Source organism: Podarcis gaigeae (genome assembly GCF_964106915.1).
Source record: "Podarcis gaigeae genome assembly, chromosome: Z".
NCBI classification, from domain to species: Eukaryota; Metazoa; Chordata; class Lepidosauria; order Squamata; family Lacertidae; genus Podarcis; species Podarcis gaigeae.
In genome coordinates, this window is record NC_139691.1 from 45,745,798 (window position 1) to 45,761,267 (window position 15,470).

General features: G+C 46.1%; 1 protein-coding gene across 14 annotated transcripts in view; it reads left to right on the forward strand.

Annotated features, from left to right (window-relative positions):
- The window catches only part of ATP11C (ATPase phospholipid transporting 11C (ATP11C blood group)), a 103,406-nt gene that overhangs the window by 29,687 nt on the left and 58,249 nt on the right, over positions 1-15,470 (forward strand). For 9 of the 14 annotated variants that reach the window (XR_014560301.1, XR_014560302.1, XM_083722721.1 and 6 more), the window contains exons 2-3: positions 9,030-9,149; positions 14,406-14,495. Coding sequence is in view for 10 of the 14 variants with exons in the window: in XM_083722721.1 (XP_083578847.1) it covers positions 9,030-9,149; positions 14,406-14,495 (210 nt within the window). In the remaining 4 variants the exon portion in view is untranslated. Of the gene's footprint in view, positions 1-134; positions 317-9,029; positions 9,150-14,405; positions 14,496-15,470 lie in introns of those variants that run through there. The other 5 variants (XR_014560303.1, XR_014560304.1, XM_083722728.1 and 2 more) reach the window with 1 other exon arrangement.

A 15,470-nucleotide genomic window follows, 5' to 3' on the forward strand; every position in this document is an offset into this window, starting at 1 on the left:
TAGGGTTTTTGCCTGCTGGTCCATTGGCACCATCTCTCCCTAACCCCATCCCGGTCACTAGATACTGGGGCACAACCTCCCTCTTTCCTTGCCCTAAGCACCTGTCCTTGAATTCCATGGCAGTTGGTCCCCAGACTGGGCGGTTGCTGCAGCAACACTTCTCGATGCCAAATGGGATTTTGAGGACCCTTTATCCCGGGGAGAGGATCCTCTCCTCCGCTCACCCCTGTCCCCCAAATTCAAGATCCTCTACATGGAGCAGAAAACAGCAGCCTCTCATGCGCAGCCCAACTGGTCAAAGCATATTCATGTACCGGTAAGTCGTGTTGACCTTGAAGCTGGCATCTGAAAGCCATGGGAAGGGGGGATAATCTGCCTGCTCCGTACAAATGCGACCTATGAAAGTCCTGTTTTTTGTCTCTCCCTCTGTGTGTTTTGGTATTGGGCGGGGGAGAGTTGTTATTTAGATCCCACCTCTCTAGGCCAAAGGCATAAAGTGAGTTACAGACTGTAAATAATAATACTTGTGTTTTCAAGTCTTCAAATTGCTATCTGTGGATTTTCTAGTTGTGAGGTTTGCAATGACCCTTTAGGGCAGGTTTATATTATCACCTGTCTGGTTGCAGATAGCAATCCTAACACCCCTTTCTGTCCCAGTTTTTTAAATTTTAAATATTGAGCTGTTTGGGTTGGTAGGATGTCTGGGATGTCTGCCTTTCCTTTTTCTTTTTGGTATGTGATTTATTTGTTTAAGGACATATGTAAGTGTTTTGCCGTGGTTTTGGGGGTGGCATGTGTTGTAATCCCGAATATTCTCAGGTTTTCTTTTGTGAGATGTGTGGTGGTTTTTCTTTTTTCTTTCTTTTTTGGTGCCCACAGCAGTTTCTTACTTTATTGAATGTGCTTCTGGACCATGGAAGTTTTGGGACACAGGATTAGGCTCTCCTGGGTTACCATCTCAGTCTTGGTTTGCACCCAGGACTGGTGGGGCAAGTAAGGAAGGAGTGGCCGGACCCCTCTCTCCCCCCCCCCCATTTCTGAAAATATAAAATCAAGCAGATACCCAGGTCTGTCTCCTGGCTGATGGCATACAGGCATATTCCTTGCGAGGTAAAGAACACACGTAAGTAGAAACATAGCAGAGGTTTTTTCTTTTAGCAAAGCTGGGGATGAGTTTCAGGTGGTTAAAAAAATACTAAATGGAAGCTAGCCCAGGTAACATGGCCTAGTGGTTGGGGGAAACTACAGCTTTCCATGGGTCTACACATACTAGCTCCTTGAGTTTTTAGGTGATGCAAGTTTCTTGTCAAATTGTTTCACGTGGCTTAAAAAACATCAGGTCAAAAAGCCAGATCAGTTGTTTTCAAGGTAAGAGCTCACTGTTGTAAATATGATCTTCCTCCCTTTCATTAGTTTAAAAAACAAAACAAAACAGAGACACCTGCTCTGGAGTCTTTTGTTTTCCTTCTTGAGAGCTTTTTGGCGGAGTGCTTGTTTCTATGAAAATCGGACCCTTTTAACTCAGAGGAGGGAAGCCTTTGCGTGAGTGACCTGTGTGTTTTACAGATCTTTAAATATTCAGCTTCCTGTTCGTTTTACTTGTTCCTCTGATGCTTTTTCTTGTGCGGGTGTAGAATGAAGGTCAAGATTACAGTTCCTGCTCTCATTATTGCAAACTGTTGCATTCAGTGAAGCCTTTTCTGTTGGTTGGAACTGGGCTTAGAAAGATGTTTTAGCACTAGAATTTAGGGGATGTAGAAAGCTGCCGAATGCCAGGTTATGGTACTTGCTCATAGGGGGCAGGTATGCATGCAAAATATTGTCTACTCAGGGCTGTCTTAAGCATATGCGGCGCTGGGGTGCAAAGATCCACCCGGTGCGCCCCCCCCAGGTTGCCTAGTCCCAGGCGCGCTGTAGGGCAGAGCTGGCCTGCCGCCTTAGCATCTCGCTCGCCCCCCCAAACTTGTGACGCAGAGAGCCTGCCATGGCACTCCAACCGACGGGCGGGCTCTTCCCCGGACTCAACTCTTGGGCCCCAGACTCTCAGCCTGGCGCCTCTGAGAGCCAGGCACTCAGGTGTCCTGCACCCCTGGCACCTATGGGTAAGACGGCCCTGTGTCTACTCCAGCCTTTTTGACCTGGCAACCTCCAGATCTTTCAGACTGATGCATGGTCAAGCCAGCATCACTAATCAGGGGTGACCCAGCCGAAGTAGAGCACTTACTTGCCTCTTTACTTGGAAAGAAGTACCATTGACTATAATAGGCATAAGTTTTCTGAGAGTATGTGTCATCTTCATGGTTGCTTTAAAGAGGAGTTGCTTCAACACAAACTTCAACTCTTCCACAAAGATCAGTGAGAGGCATTTTTGTTCTAGTGTATTCTAGAGGATTTTGGGTGCGTTCAGATGTGGCAAATGTTGCATTAGTTTCCCCAGTTGTCCTGTTTTCTAACAATGTTGCTTTTGTACTTAAGTACCTGGTGTGCTGTGGAATTTTGGCTTTTTGACAAATACACTGGCATGCTGTGCTAAATTTCATTTTCACCAGTATTGTGGCACAGCAATGACCTTTCCGCACATGTGTGCTCTTTTCCCCCTATGATTTCCTCATGAAAACAGGAGGTAACTGTATGCCAGCATCCCACCCCAAATTTTTCAGTTTTCTCCTGGGATTTTCCACGTTAAAAGGGCTACAAATGGATTATTTCTGGAATCAAATTAGAGCTAAATGTGTGCTATATTCCATTAGTTTTCCTGGTGGTTTTTGTGTCATGTGAAAGCCCAGATACAATGCAGAAATGAACAGCTAGGAAATGTTGGGGAAATGGAACAAACTTTTGTTTGAATAACTCAGGCAATATAAATGCCTTAGTGATGAATTTATACTGGGCAAGTCCACACACCACTTTGCTTTATTAGTTCTGTAATATTCCAATGTTACCTCAATTGTCTGGAGGAGCACACTTGCACTATAACAGAAAAACAGTAGCAAGGAAAACTCCTGGAACACGTACAGCATGAAAAGTTGCATAATTTCAGCTATGGAGAATACATTGATAGGAAATAAAGCAGTATGCACACCTGGAAAATTTTGCAGGTGCAAACAGTATTGAAAGGATCACTTATAACTGCCCCAATACCATCATTACCATAAATAATCATTAACTAGCAGTAAAAAGTGACGTCAAGAGGGACTCTTAAAAATGCTTAATGCTGGTTGAATCATGCCCTCTGCATTGACCGAAGTGGTCAAGTGGGCACGTGTGGGGTAGGGTGATCTCGGAGGTAAACTGTTCCCAAGTTTTAAAGGGGTTTATATACTAATAGTATCTCCTTGAACCTGGTAAATTCTTTATATCTACCAACTTCAGGATTTTGAGCTAGCAGATATGGGCAGTTCTGCTTTAAGGTGCGTTTCCTATAAAGTATGAACAACGAAACAGATGTGTTTTTTTTTTCTGGGAAATGTCATTTGCCTTGAAATGTACCTAAATGTATTGTGAAACTTGTTGGGAAAGCTATTTAACTATTTGCACAGGGAACAGTTGGCTCAACAGAATGACCAGCACTTTGATCCTTCCAAATCCTCTTTCTTCAGAACAACTGGTTGTCTGGGTAAATTATGAGATTTCTCAAAAAATATCCAATTAGCTGCTTTTGACTTGAAGTACTGGAATTGTACTCTGTGGCACTGCAGTGTGTTTCAGTGAACTCTTGTAATGCATAAAATAACCTGGCAAACGAGGTTGGTAACACTGGCCTCTTGCTCATTTCAGATGAGTTCAGGCCATAGACAAGATTTGACCTGGAATGACTTTGCCCAGAGTAAGTCTGGTTAGGAAGGAGAGAGCCATGAAAGCAGCCTCTGCCAAGCTAGTGCCCTCCAGATGTTTAGAACTGCAACTCGCATCAGCCTTAAGCAGAGGTTGGATGGCCATCCGCCATCTTTGATTTAGTTGAGACTCCTGCATTGTAGGAGCTCTATGATTCAGTGGTACAATCATGGATGTGCCCAAAGAGGCCACACCCTGCAACATTGTGGAGTGACTCGAGTTTTTGTGCTGTCTCTAAGCCGGACACAGAGACACGTCCCAGTTATAAGCACTATATAATAGCCTGTTCAGACAGTCCATATTTGTCTGAAGGTAGTAATAATAGTAAGGGACGCGGGTGGCGCTGTGGGTAAATGCCTCAGCGCCTAGGGCTTGCCGATCGAAAGGTCGGCGGTTCGAATCCCCGCGGCGGGGTGCGCTCCCGTTGCTCGGTCCCAGCGCCTGCCAACCTAGCAGTTCGAAAGCACCCTCGGGTGCCAGTAGATAAATAGGGACCGCTTTCTAGCGGGAAGGTAAACGGCGTTTCCGTGTGCAGCTCTGGCTCGCCAGAGCAGCGATGTCACACTGGCCACGTGACCCGGAAGTGTCTTCGGACAGCGCTGGCCCCTGGCCTCTTGAGTGAGATGGGCGCACAACCCCAGAGTCTGGCAAGACTGGCCCCTACGGGCAGGGGTACCTTTACCTTTACCTTAGTAATAATAGTAATAATTAAGGTATACTTCAGATATAGGCATGTATTTGAGCCATTCAAGCCATTCGATATTTGGTAGAATTGTTAACAAATCTGTAATTGTGGCTCAATCCTCTTTCATTCGATGCTGCTCTCTTGGGGCAAAGGCTGGGGGACATGTGGGGCTTTATCCCCTTAAGCGGGTCTCTCCCTGCTCTCTGGGCTCCCAAATTCTTTTCAGTCTTGTAAACACCTGGGGTTGGATTACTTTGTGGAAAGGGTCAGTCCTTGGTCAGCCTTCCACTCCAAATAAAAGCTTTGGACTCCAAATAAAGGCTGAACTTTAAAAAATAATAATCCATATATACTGGCCTTCGGAGTACATAGTGCGCTCAAGATTTGACTTGCATCTCATAGCTTTGGGGATCATCCTCATGTGTTTCAGAGTCACTCTGTGTCCTTCCGATTTGACTTGTCATTCAGGGCCAAACTAGATCTGTTAAAAATTGTGCTCATTCTTCCACCATATTCAGTATAATGGAGAATCTTTAAAAAAAGCCTGCTACAACACAACAACTTCTTCTTCTTCTTCTTCCTCTTCTTCTTCTTCGTCTTCATCTTCGTCTTTGTCGTCTTCTTCTCTTTTCCCCACAGAAGTTGTTGAAATACATAAACCTCAGAATGGATTAAGCTTGATACATCCAGGGGGGGGGGTGTCTCTCTCTATGTGTGTGTGCACAGGACATTTTTAAAGTTTGATTTTAAAAACAAAGCAAAGGGAAAATGTGTAACCTTTCCGCTTTCTGCCTGAACTGGATATAGTTCTCCCCTTCTGAGAGGATGAAGCCTGCCAGATTTCATAGAATCATGGAATCATAGAGTTGGAAGAGACCACAAGGGCCATCGAGTCCAACCCCCTACCAAGCAGGAAACACCATCAGAGCACTCCTGACATATGGTTGTCAAGCCTCTGCTTAAAGAACTACCGTATTTTTCCATGTATAAGACTAGGTGTTTTTCCTGAAACATTTTCTTAAATCAGGGTCCCCCAAAATAGGGGGGCGTCTTATACAGTGGTTCCCCGCAAGACGAATGCCTCGCAAGACAGAAAACCCGCTAGACGAAAGAGTTTTCCGTTTTGGAGGTGCTTCGCAAAACGAATTTCCTATGGGCTTGCTTCACAAGACGAAAATGTCTTGTGAGTTCCTGCGGGGTTTTTTTCCTCCCCCCCTTTTTCCCAAGCCCTAAGCCGCTTATCAGCTGATCTGCTAAGCCGCTTAACAACTGATCCGCTAAGCCGCTTATCAGCTGATCCACTAAGCCCGCTAAGCCGCTAATAGCGCTAATCCGCTAAGCCGCTAATGGGCTTGCTTCGCAAGACGAAAAAACCGCAAGACGAAGAGACTCGCGGAACGGATTCTTTTCGTCTTGCGAGGCACCACTGTACATGGGGGCGTCTTATAGATGGAAAAATACAGTATCTTCTGTGGTTCTGCTGCAAGGACAGGCTTTTCCCCAGTTTTGCAATCACAGGTCCACGGGGTGGTAAGAGAGCATGGATCCTCAGGAAAGATGGGCAGCAAAGTATCACTCACCCCAGCAAAGAGCCTGTTACCCAAAGGGTAGATGTTTGGGGGCAGGCTTCTCCAGGACAGCCCCCCATCCCTGGATTTTTAGGAATCACAGCCTGTTCTCTCTCTCTCTCTCTCTCTCTCTCTCTCTGTGAGAGAGAGATCTCTTCTTTGACCATGAATGATGAAAAAAGATCATGGATCCCTAAGGAATACAGTGGTGGAGGGGAAAGTATTGCCCTGATTCACCATGTACAGTGGTACCTCGTGTTACAGACGCTTCAGGTTACAGACTCCGCTAACCCAGAAATATTACCTCGGGTTAAGAACTTTGCTTCAGGATGAGAACAGAAATCGTGCTTTGGCAGCAGCAGCAGGAGGCCCCATTAGCTAAAGTGGTGCTTCAGGTTAAGAACAGTTTCAGGTTAAGAATGAATTAAGTACGTAACCAGAGGTACCACTGTAATTCAGAGGCTGTGCACACCCCAAGCACGCACATCTGCATGCAACATATAATTTGGCATTTATTCAGCTCCTGGCAAAGCTTTGTTCATGGACTGGACAAGCAGACTTCCACAATGAATTGAAGACCAGGGTTGCAGTTCTTCTTTGCTGTTCAGTGCACCCCTGAAGATGTTTTGAATGGTAAATGTACTGCCAGGCTTATGGCTGCGTCGAGGCCAGGGAATAGTTAGGTTTGGAAGGATTTTCCATTTTATTTCCATCTTCCCCTGTGTGTACTCCCGAAAGAGAGTTTGGGAGGAAGGAAACAGAAATGTGAATTTGCTCTAGAAGCTTCATGGTCCTGGATCATTTTTTATGTCAAGGTCTCTGTACAGAAACTCTCCGATCCCACACTGGATGCTCCTGGGAATTTCCAGTACAAAGCTCCGGTCAATGATGGATATGTACCTCCAGTTGCATTAATGCTATTTTTAAACTCTCGTCCTCCCCTTCAATAGGAGGAAAATCCTCTCCTTACTACTTGATTATGAGCAAGGTTTTTCCACACTGGAAGGAATGAAAAAGGTTGGGTGTGTGACTATCGGAGCTCGGCATATAAAATGCTCTGGAGTATTATCCAATCTCACATCAGTTGATTGTGTTGTATGTGCTTTTTTTGCCGTGACCTACTTTTCTAAAAGTTCTTGCGTGGTCTTCTACATCCTTCTTTGTTTTCCTATTGTTGGAGAAGGTAGATTGGATGGAATGGACTATGAATTGGATCCGGTATGTTCTTAACCGGGTTTGTCTTTTCTTTTTCATTTTAGATGGAATATTTTGTTTTATTTTGTATTCTATTCTAACTTTTAAACAAGGAGCTTTCACCCACCACGAGCTTGCTGGCCCCCAAATATGCCTGTTGCAGGAGATTGTGGGAGGCAGAGGTTCCGTCTTGTGCCTAAGATTGAGGGTGCCTGGTGTGTGTTGAGTTGTGTCATGTGTGCGATGTGCGCCATACGTCATATGCTTGGTGACATGACATCATTGGGAAGAGGCCGCGCATGGATCCCAGCATGGCACTGCTTCCTCTCTTGCGCTCAGGAGGAGCCAGTCGCTTGGCACCAGCCTCTTCTTTGCCATCCAATATTGAGGGGGCCGAAGACTCCTCCGCCCTTGGGAGTTGATGCGCCTGGTGGGATGTGTTTGGGGGCCTTGCCCTCTTCAGCATGAGTTCTGTGGGATGTACCTAGTGCAGCTGCATTCTGCTGCGGGAGATTAAAGGTAAAGGTACCCCTGCCCGTACGGGCCAGTCTTGACAGACTCTGGGGTTGTGCGCCCATCTCACTCAAGAGGCCAGGGGCCAGCGCTGTCCGAAGACACTTCCGGGTCACGTGGCCAGCGTGACAAAGCTGCATCTGGCGAGCCAGAGCCGCACACGGAAACGCCGTTTACCTTCCCGCTGGTAAGCGGTCCCTATTTATCTACTTGCACCCGGAGGTGCTTTCGAACTGCTAGGTTGGCAGGCGCTGGGACCGAGCAGCGGGAGCTCACCCCGCTGTGGGGGTTCGAAACGCCGACCTTTCGATCGGCAAGTCCTAGGCGCTGAGGCTTTAACCCACAGCGCCACCTGCGTTCCGCTGCGGGAGATTAGCTGCCCCTAAAGGGGTATGTTGGTTTCTTGTGGTCTTCTCATTGGAGAACCTCTGATAAGGTTGGAAGAACTCCAGGACTCCCTGGAGCATGCTGGAAATCATCATTTGCAGAAGATTCTCCCTTAGGAGTCAACTTGTTTTTCTGTTGGAAGACCTGCACTGTGTTGTTCCTCCATTTCTTGGTGCCTTCAGAAGGAAGGGACCATTGAGTGGTCTAATTCTGGGAACTCCCAGGAATGTTTGTTTGCTCCCATGTTAAGATTTGGATAGCATCGAAACGCTGGCTTCCAGTTTTACCCCAAAGCTCTCCAAGTTACTAATTGCTGCTTTGCTTCAACAGTTACTCTTAACGTTTTTGTTGTTACTGCTGCCGCATCGCTGTACACAAATGTGGTTTTTTATTATTTTTATTCTATGCTAATTACTTGTTTCATACTGTTATCTGCCTTGCGGCAGGATATAATGTTTTAAATGAATGAAATAGGTAGCTGGGATATAACTTTAGGAAAACAGCAGCATATGTACATTGTGTACTGCCAGCTCTGAATAGAGTTGTTCTGTACGTTTGGAATGGTAATTTCTTTTTGTGGGACACACGTCCTCTGCACATCCGTGTAATTTCACTGACTAACATTAGGAGCGGCTCCCCAAATGCACAAATGAATTGTGTGTGTGGAGGGGCCCCTGGCATCCAGTGAATGCCACAAGCCCTTGGGAACATGGAAGTTCCATGTGGTTAATGAGCCTATAGGCTATTGACCTGGGGCACCGAGGGTGCAGAATTCCACAGACACAGAAGCCTGCTTTGCAATATGTTTGGGGGCCTGTGACTTAACCCTCTTCCTCTTCTATTTGCAGCTTGTCGGGGAAGAGAAACGTGTTGGGACACGAACTGTCCTTGTTGGCCATCATCCGCTTCCCACGCCAGAGGCTTACATTCCGCAGAAGTTCTGCTCTAACCAAATAGTCTCTTCCAAGGTACGTTTGCCACATGAATGCTGTTGCGGGAATGGCATGCGAGCTCTTGACAATTCATGTGAGCACCGTAATAACCATGCTTTAATTGCTGCACCGGCCCACCCGACCTGTTTTTAGCTTCACAACAACCCTGCAGAGTATTTTAGGCAGAAGGGACGTGGCCGGCCGAAGGTCACCCAGCGAGCATCATGGAAGAGTGGAGCAGGTTCTCCTGGTCCTTCATGGTTTAGAGACTCTGCTCATAACCTGCAGTACTTAGATCCTGTTCAGGTTACAGTTCTACTCCAGAGTGTGCCGTCAGCAAAAGTAATTTTGTGTTCTGTTACTTTTCCCACAGACTTGTTTTGAACTTGGGAATCACTCTGACCATCATTAACCTTATGACTTGATAATGAGTTATGAAGATCACTCGCAAGCTGTGCCTGGTTTTTGTTCGGGTGGGCGGGGTGTCTTTTGTTTAAAGCTTATACTTTGTTAGTGATCCAGCTCATCCACGAGGTCCTCCAGGCATAACAAGAAATCTGTTGCAGAAAGGCAGTCTGTGAGACCCTTTATCAGTCTGGTGCACTTATTCTGCTGCTGTTTTGCAGCTCTGTTTGTTACAGCTAAGAATAAAACCTATGCATGAAGGAACTCTTTCCCAATCCCGCAAGGTGTTCCAGTTTTAGAACTGCATGAAACACAAAAGACCCGTAGTTCCTCTTTTGTAGCTTCCTCTGTCTGGCACAAGTAGCCCAGCTAATGGCTTTATTACATTTACGAGTGGGAACTCCAGTAAAATGGCACAGAGGGTATTGTCCGGTGTTCCAGGTAACCAACCGTATTTTCTTCCAAGACATCTCATCCGGTTATTATTGTTATTTGATAAAATTGTATGCTGTTCTTCATCCAAAGATCCAAGGGTGGTTTGCAAGACAAAAATACAAAATGATAATTCAAAATACATAATGGAACAACAGCAACAACAACAAAAACCCCAATAACCCCGCTCCCACAAATACGTTCAAAAAGCCATAGAAAGTTAATCAGCTGAACACCTGGTTGAAGAGGAACGTTTTTGCCTTCTGCCTAAAGATATGTAACGAAGGCGCCAGACAAGCCTCCATGGGGAAAGCCTTCTGGGAACAAGGAGCCACCACAGAAAAGGCCCTCCAAACCTCTCCTGGAGGAGGTGGCACATAAAGAAGGGCCTCAGATGATGGGTAGCAGGGTCTGGGTATGGAGAGAGGGGGAGTCCTTGAGCTATTGCACTTTGCTCTCTTACACACAGACACACATAGAGTTTTCTGGCTCCCCCCCGCCCCGCCCCAATAGACACTGAGCATGGTCAGTCCTCATTGAACTATTGTGTTGTTGTTGCTGTTATTGTTATTTTGTCCCCTTGGCTTTTTCTTTCTTGCTTCTTCTTCACCCTTTGGGATTTTTGCTGATCCAACCTCCTCGTTTTCTCAGCCACAGTTCCTCCAAGCACCCGCCATCCGCGCGTGCCGTTACAGGGAGTCATATATAGAACCATTTTGAAGCGCTGAAGCTGGTGAAATTTCCAGATAATTAGAAAATACAAAATGATTGTGAATTATACAAGGAGAGCTTGGATAAAATATTAGGGTCGACAACCCTAAATATTTTTTTATTGTGCACAAATCTCCATTTCTTCTGTGCAGCAATATTTGCAAAGCAGAATGAAAGTATAAATTGCACCCAAGCTTCAATTTTTTATTTATGTTTTTTAAAAAGAGCTAATGCAAACCAGGCAAGGCACAGCGCAAGCTGCACCTCTTGAATCTTTTAATATATTTACTGTTGCATTGACTGGGAAGTCTTGCTCTCATTGTGTGTAGCTCGGAAGGTGGAACAAAAGGCAACAGTTTTTCCAAGCCAGGAAAGCAGGTGGCTGCTATCAGCGGGCAAAAGGGGAGTTGCGTAAAACATCGTGACAACCTCCGCTAGTGGTTGACATTCAGCAGATTCTGTTCATCAACTGCTGTATGTTTCATGTGCCTTTTGTGTGCTGGGAAAAGGTCGGGTTCCCATACCGCTTTCTCTGCTCTGCAAAGCATCCACCTGCACTTTTCACGTGGTCTCGCAAAATGATTCAGTGCAAACTCAGCTTCCCCCACTTGCCATTTAGCGGACGAGCCTGATTGGGGGGGGGGGGCTTTCTTGTGGGTGTGGAGCTCCTGGTGCTTGCTGGATCAATTCAGAAGCTTGTCCTTTGAGTGGTGAAAATCCTGGGCTGTGCAGTAGGCAGATGAGAGGATTGACCCTGGAGCTGGAGCAACGTAGGAAAGGTTGTCCTTGCCAAGGCAGTACCCCAGGCTAGCAAGAGGAGAGTCAGCGGCTACTCTTGATGGACACAGTCATTCGAGCCCTTGGAATCTGTTTACAAGGGAGATGCTGCAACCTGCTGCCCTAATGTCTCGCTGTATGGGGTGGCGGATCATGGAGCTATCGGTTCTGGGTTCTAGCCCTTGCAGTTCCAGACAGTAGTGCAGAGCTTTCCAAACTGTGTGTCATGACACATTAGCGTGTCGGCTACAGTGTGTAGGTGTGTCGCACAAATGTTCCCCACGCTCCTCCTGGGGCTGGAAAGGGGTTAATTTAACCTCCAGTTTGTTGGTAAAACTGAATTACTATGTCGTGAAATATGCTTGTCTAAAAAGTGTGTCACCAACAGGAAAAGTTTGGAAAGCTCTGCAGTAGCACAAGAGAGGAGTTGTTGTTGTTTATTAAATCTGTATACCACCCTTCATCCATACATCTCAGGGCAGTTCACAAAATACTACTACTACTACTACTACTACTACTACTACTAATAATAATAATAATAAAATAATAATTTTTATTTATACCCTGCCCTCCCCACCAGAACTGGGCTCAGGGCAGCTAACACCAATAAAATTACAATAAAACATAATAGGAAACAAAAAAACCAACAAAAAACCAAGTTAATTAAAATACGGGTTAAAATACAATTTAAAATGCAGCCTCATTTTAGTAGTAGCCCATAAATCGAAACCATAAGGGGAGGGAAACATAAGGGTCAGACTGAGTCCAAACCAAAGGCCAGGCGGAACAGCTCTGTCTTGCAGGCCCTGCAGAAAGATGTCAAGTCCCACAGGGCCCAAGTCTCTTGTGACAGAGCGTTCCACCAAGTCGGGGCCAGTACTGAAAAGGCCCTGGCCCTAGTTGAGACCAATCTAACCACCTTGCGGCTCGGGACCTCCAAAGTGTTGTTATTTGTGGACCTTAAGGTCCTCCGCAGGACATCCCAGGAGCCATAGGCACAAGGGACCAAGATAAAAACACAAACTACAGAATAAAAACAAGAACGAAAACAAAAGAAAACAGTATCCCCCTTCCACGAAAGGGCCACATTAAACCAAAGAAACACAACACACAAAACAACCAGCCGTAGCAATGATTACTTTTGCTGTCAGGTCTCCACTGTACCTGGATTTGGCTGGCCTAGGAAGCTTTTTGAATTCCTCTTATGGCCGATTTAAAACCAGCCAGAGCATGGGTTAGTCCATTAGTTCATTTGTTCATGTATTGCATATATATCCCAACTTCCTCACACACCCCAGAACTCAAAAGTGGCACACACCCTCCTCTGTTAATTCCCACAACCACCCTGTGAGGAAGCCACGGCTGAGAGGCAGTGACTGGCTCTAGGTCAACCCAGGGAGCTTCATGTTCGAGTGGCGATTTGAACCCTGGTCTCCCAGGTCCTGGCCTAACACTCTTAACTGCTGTGCCACCCTGGCTCTCACTGCACTGTGAGGGAGGCCACAACATTTCTGAAGGCTATACTATTGATCAGTAGCTTGAGAAGACCCGAACGGGTTGGGATTCTGTAAGCCAGTGGAGGTCCCTTCCCACTGTCTTGGTATTTTTGAGGCAAAGGAGGAGCCAAGAGGTTGTATCAAATGCATACCTTGCCAGAGCAATATGTTTGGCAGCCTTTCGTTTCGGACCAAGCGACTGAAGACACGGTGCATTTTGCCATTACGTTTGGAAGCACTTTCTGATATTTAAGTCCTGGTGCTTCTTCAGCAATGCAGAGGCAGTAGCTGGCCCTCAAGGCTGCCTTCTCCACCTCACCTTATTTCAAGCTGGCTTGTGTGTGCGGGAGAGACAGGGAAAATGCCACCCCCTTCACATCTCTTGTTTCTGGCACTGGAATTTTTGAGTGGGGTTATGCGCCGAACCTTTTGCAAATGCTGGCGTAAGACCCACGGGACACAGCTCATAGAAATGAAAGGAGGAAAACCAACGTTTGAGTGGGTAGCAAAGCAAGCTCTTCACGGAGCAAGATGCTTATTTCTTTCCGTTGGAAATGACACCAATGGGGTGTGTGGATGTGTGTGCATGCGTGCCCATTATAATTGTTTGCCCCTTTAAAAGCCATCCATTTTATATTTATAGACATAGATAGATGATAGATAGATAGATAGATAGATAGATAGATAGATAGATAGATAGATACAGTGGTACCTCGCAAGAAGAATGCCTTGCAAGACGAAAAACGCGCAAGACGAAATGTTTTTTCGTTTTTTGAGTGGCTTCGCAAGACGATTTTCCCTATGGGCTTGCTTTGCAAGACGAAAACGTCTTGCGAGTTTGCTTCCTTTTTCTTAAAGCCGTTAATACCCAGGGAATCCGCGCTCCGCAAGACGAAAGAATCGCAATACGAAACAACTTGCAGAACGAATTAATTTCTTCTTGCGAGGCACCACTGTAGATAGATAGACAGACAGACAGACAGACAGACAGACAGACAGACAGATAGATAGACAGACAGACAGACAGATAGACAGGCAGACATATTGAACAGATGATAGATATCCCAATTTTGGTGTGGTCTTCAGAGGCAGGGCTGGCCCACTCCACCCATGAGGGAAGGTGAGGCGACTGCCTCAGGTCGCCGAATCCAGAGGGGCAGCAGATCCAGCCTCTGAGGATTGCATCACCCACAGCCCCTCCAGTACCATCTCCACAGCAGCCTCTTGGCAAATAGGAGGCCCTGCAGGTCTCCTTCCATCCTCATTCCCAGTGTAGATCTTTATTCTCCCATTGTTCCTGATGTAGTTCCTTAACCCTCACTTCTTCCCTGGTGGGGGGTGGTTTGTGTGTGTGTGTGCGTGCGTGCGTGCCATTTTCTGGTTAGCTTCAAGTGCCAACCCTGTTCAGAAGAGGCCATTGCTGGTCAAAGTCTTGGTTCATACCTGCCTCTTTTGCTTTTTTGCCCCACAGTACACTGTCTGGAATTTTCTTCCAAAGAATCTCTTTGAACAGTTCCGAAGAATTGCCAACTTTTACTTCCTTATCATTTTCCTTGTACAGGTAAGGCTGCTTTAGAAAAAGCAATGAAGGTGAGGGAGAATGTCGCTGGTGTGTGTGTGTGTGTTTAAGTACCGGTCATTGAAATGTTTCAATGCCATCCTGCTAAAATAAAGACTCTTATTTTCAAGGCATAAGTGGGTTCGTGTTTACAGAACACGACAACAATGGTGCCATTTGCTCCAGCCTAGATACACTACATTATATAGCTGCTTATCTTCAGTGGTCAAAGATGCATCATCCCCTCCCTCCTGCACACACAACAGCTTGTGATGAGGCCCCCCAATACCTCCCTGTTAACGTTGTCTAGATGCTACACAAATGCAGAAGTAAATTTCTGAGTGTGCATTTCTTGGTGGGTAGGCGAATAGCAACCACAGATGTGGGCTGTGTCCTTTTCACTTCTGCTTTCTGATTAAAGAGGCTAGAGCTGAATCAGGAGACTCTTTAAAAAAATAAAATCAAAAGCAAGCTGAAATTCTGCAGACCAGCCGCTTCAGGGAAGGAAAGTAGGGGAGTGGGTTCAGCTTCTGTTGATGTCAGATGGGTTTTCAGTGTTTCAGTGGTTTTTTTTTTAAAAAAGGGCTCTTGACTGCAGCACTGGGGACCAGCCAGTGCTCTTGGGCAGCATACCTGCTGACGTATATTAAAAGCACTCACTATTGTAGATGGAGGAGAGCATCTTGGCCCATTCCTCATAAGCCTGAACCTTCCTCAGACTTTGCTAAATGGAGTGTGTTGAATTCGCCACTGCTGCTGCCTGCGTTTCCTGACGATTGCATCTTGCCTGCTTTGAAGACAGAGTGCTTTGCCAATTTGCATCTCATCCTTGTGTCAGGGGCAGAGGCATTAATGATCTCTGAGGAAGTAGCTCCAGCTAATTTACATGACAATGCTAAGATGGCATCGCCCCATCTTCCAGATAACTGTAGAATCCTGTTCTGAGCAGTCGGGGGCTGGTTGTGAAATGTATAACCT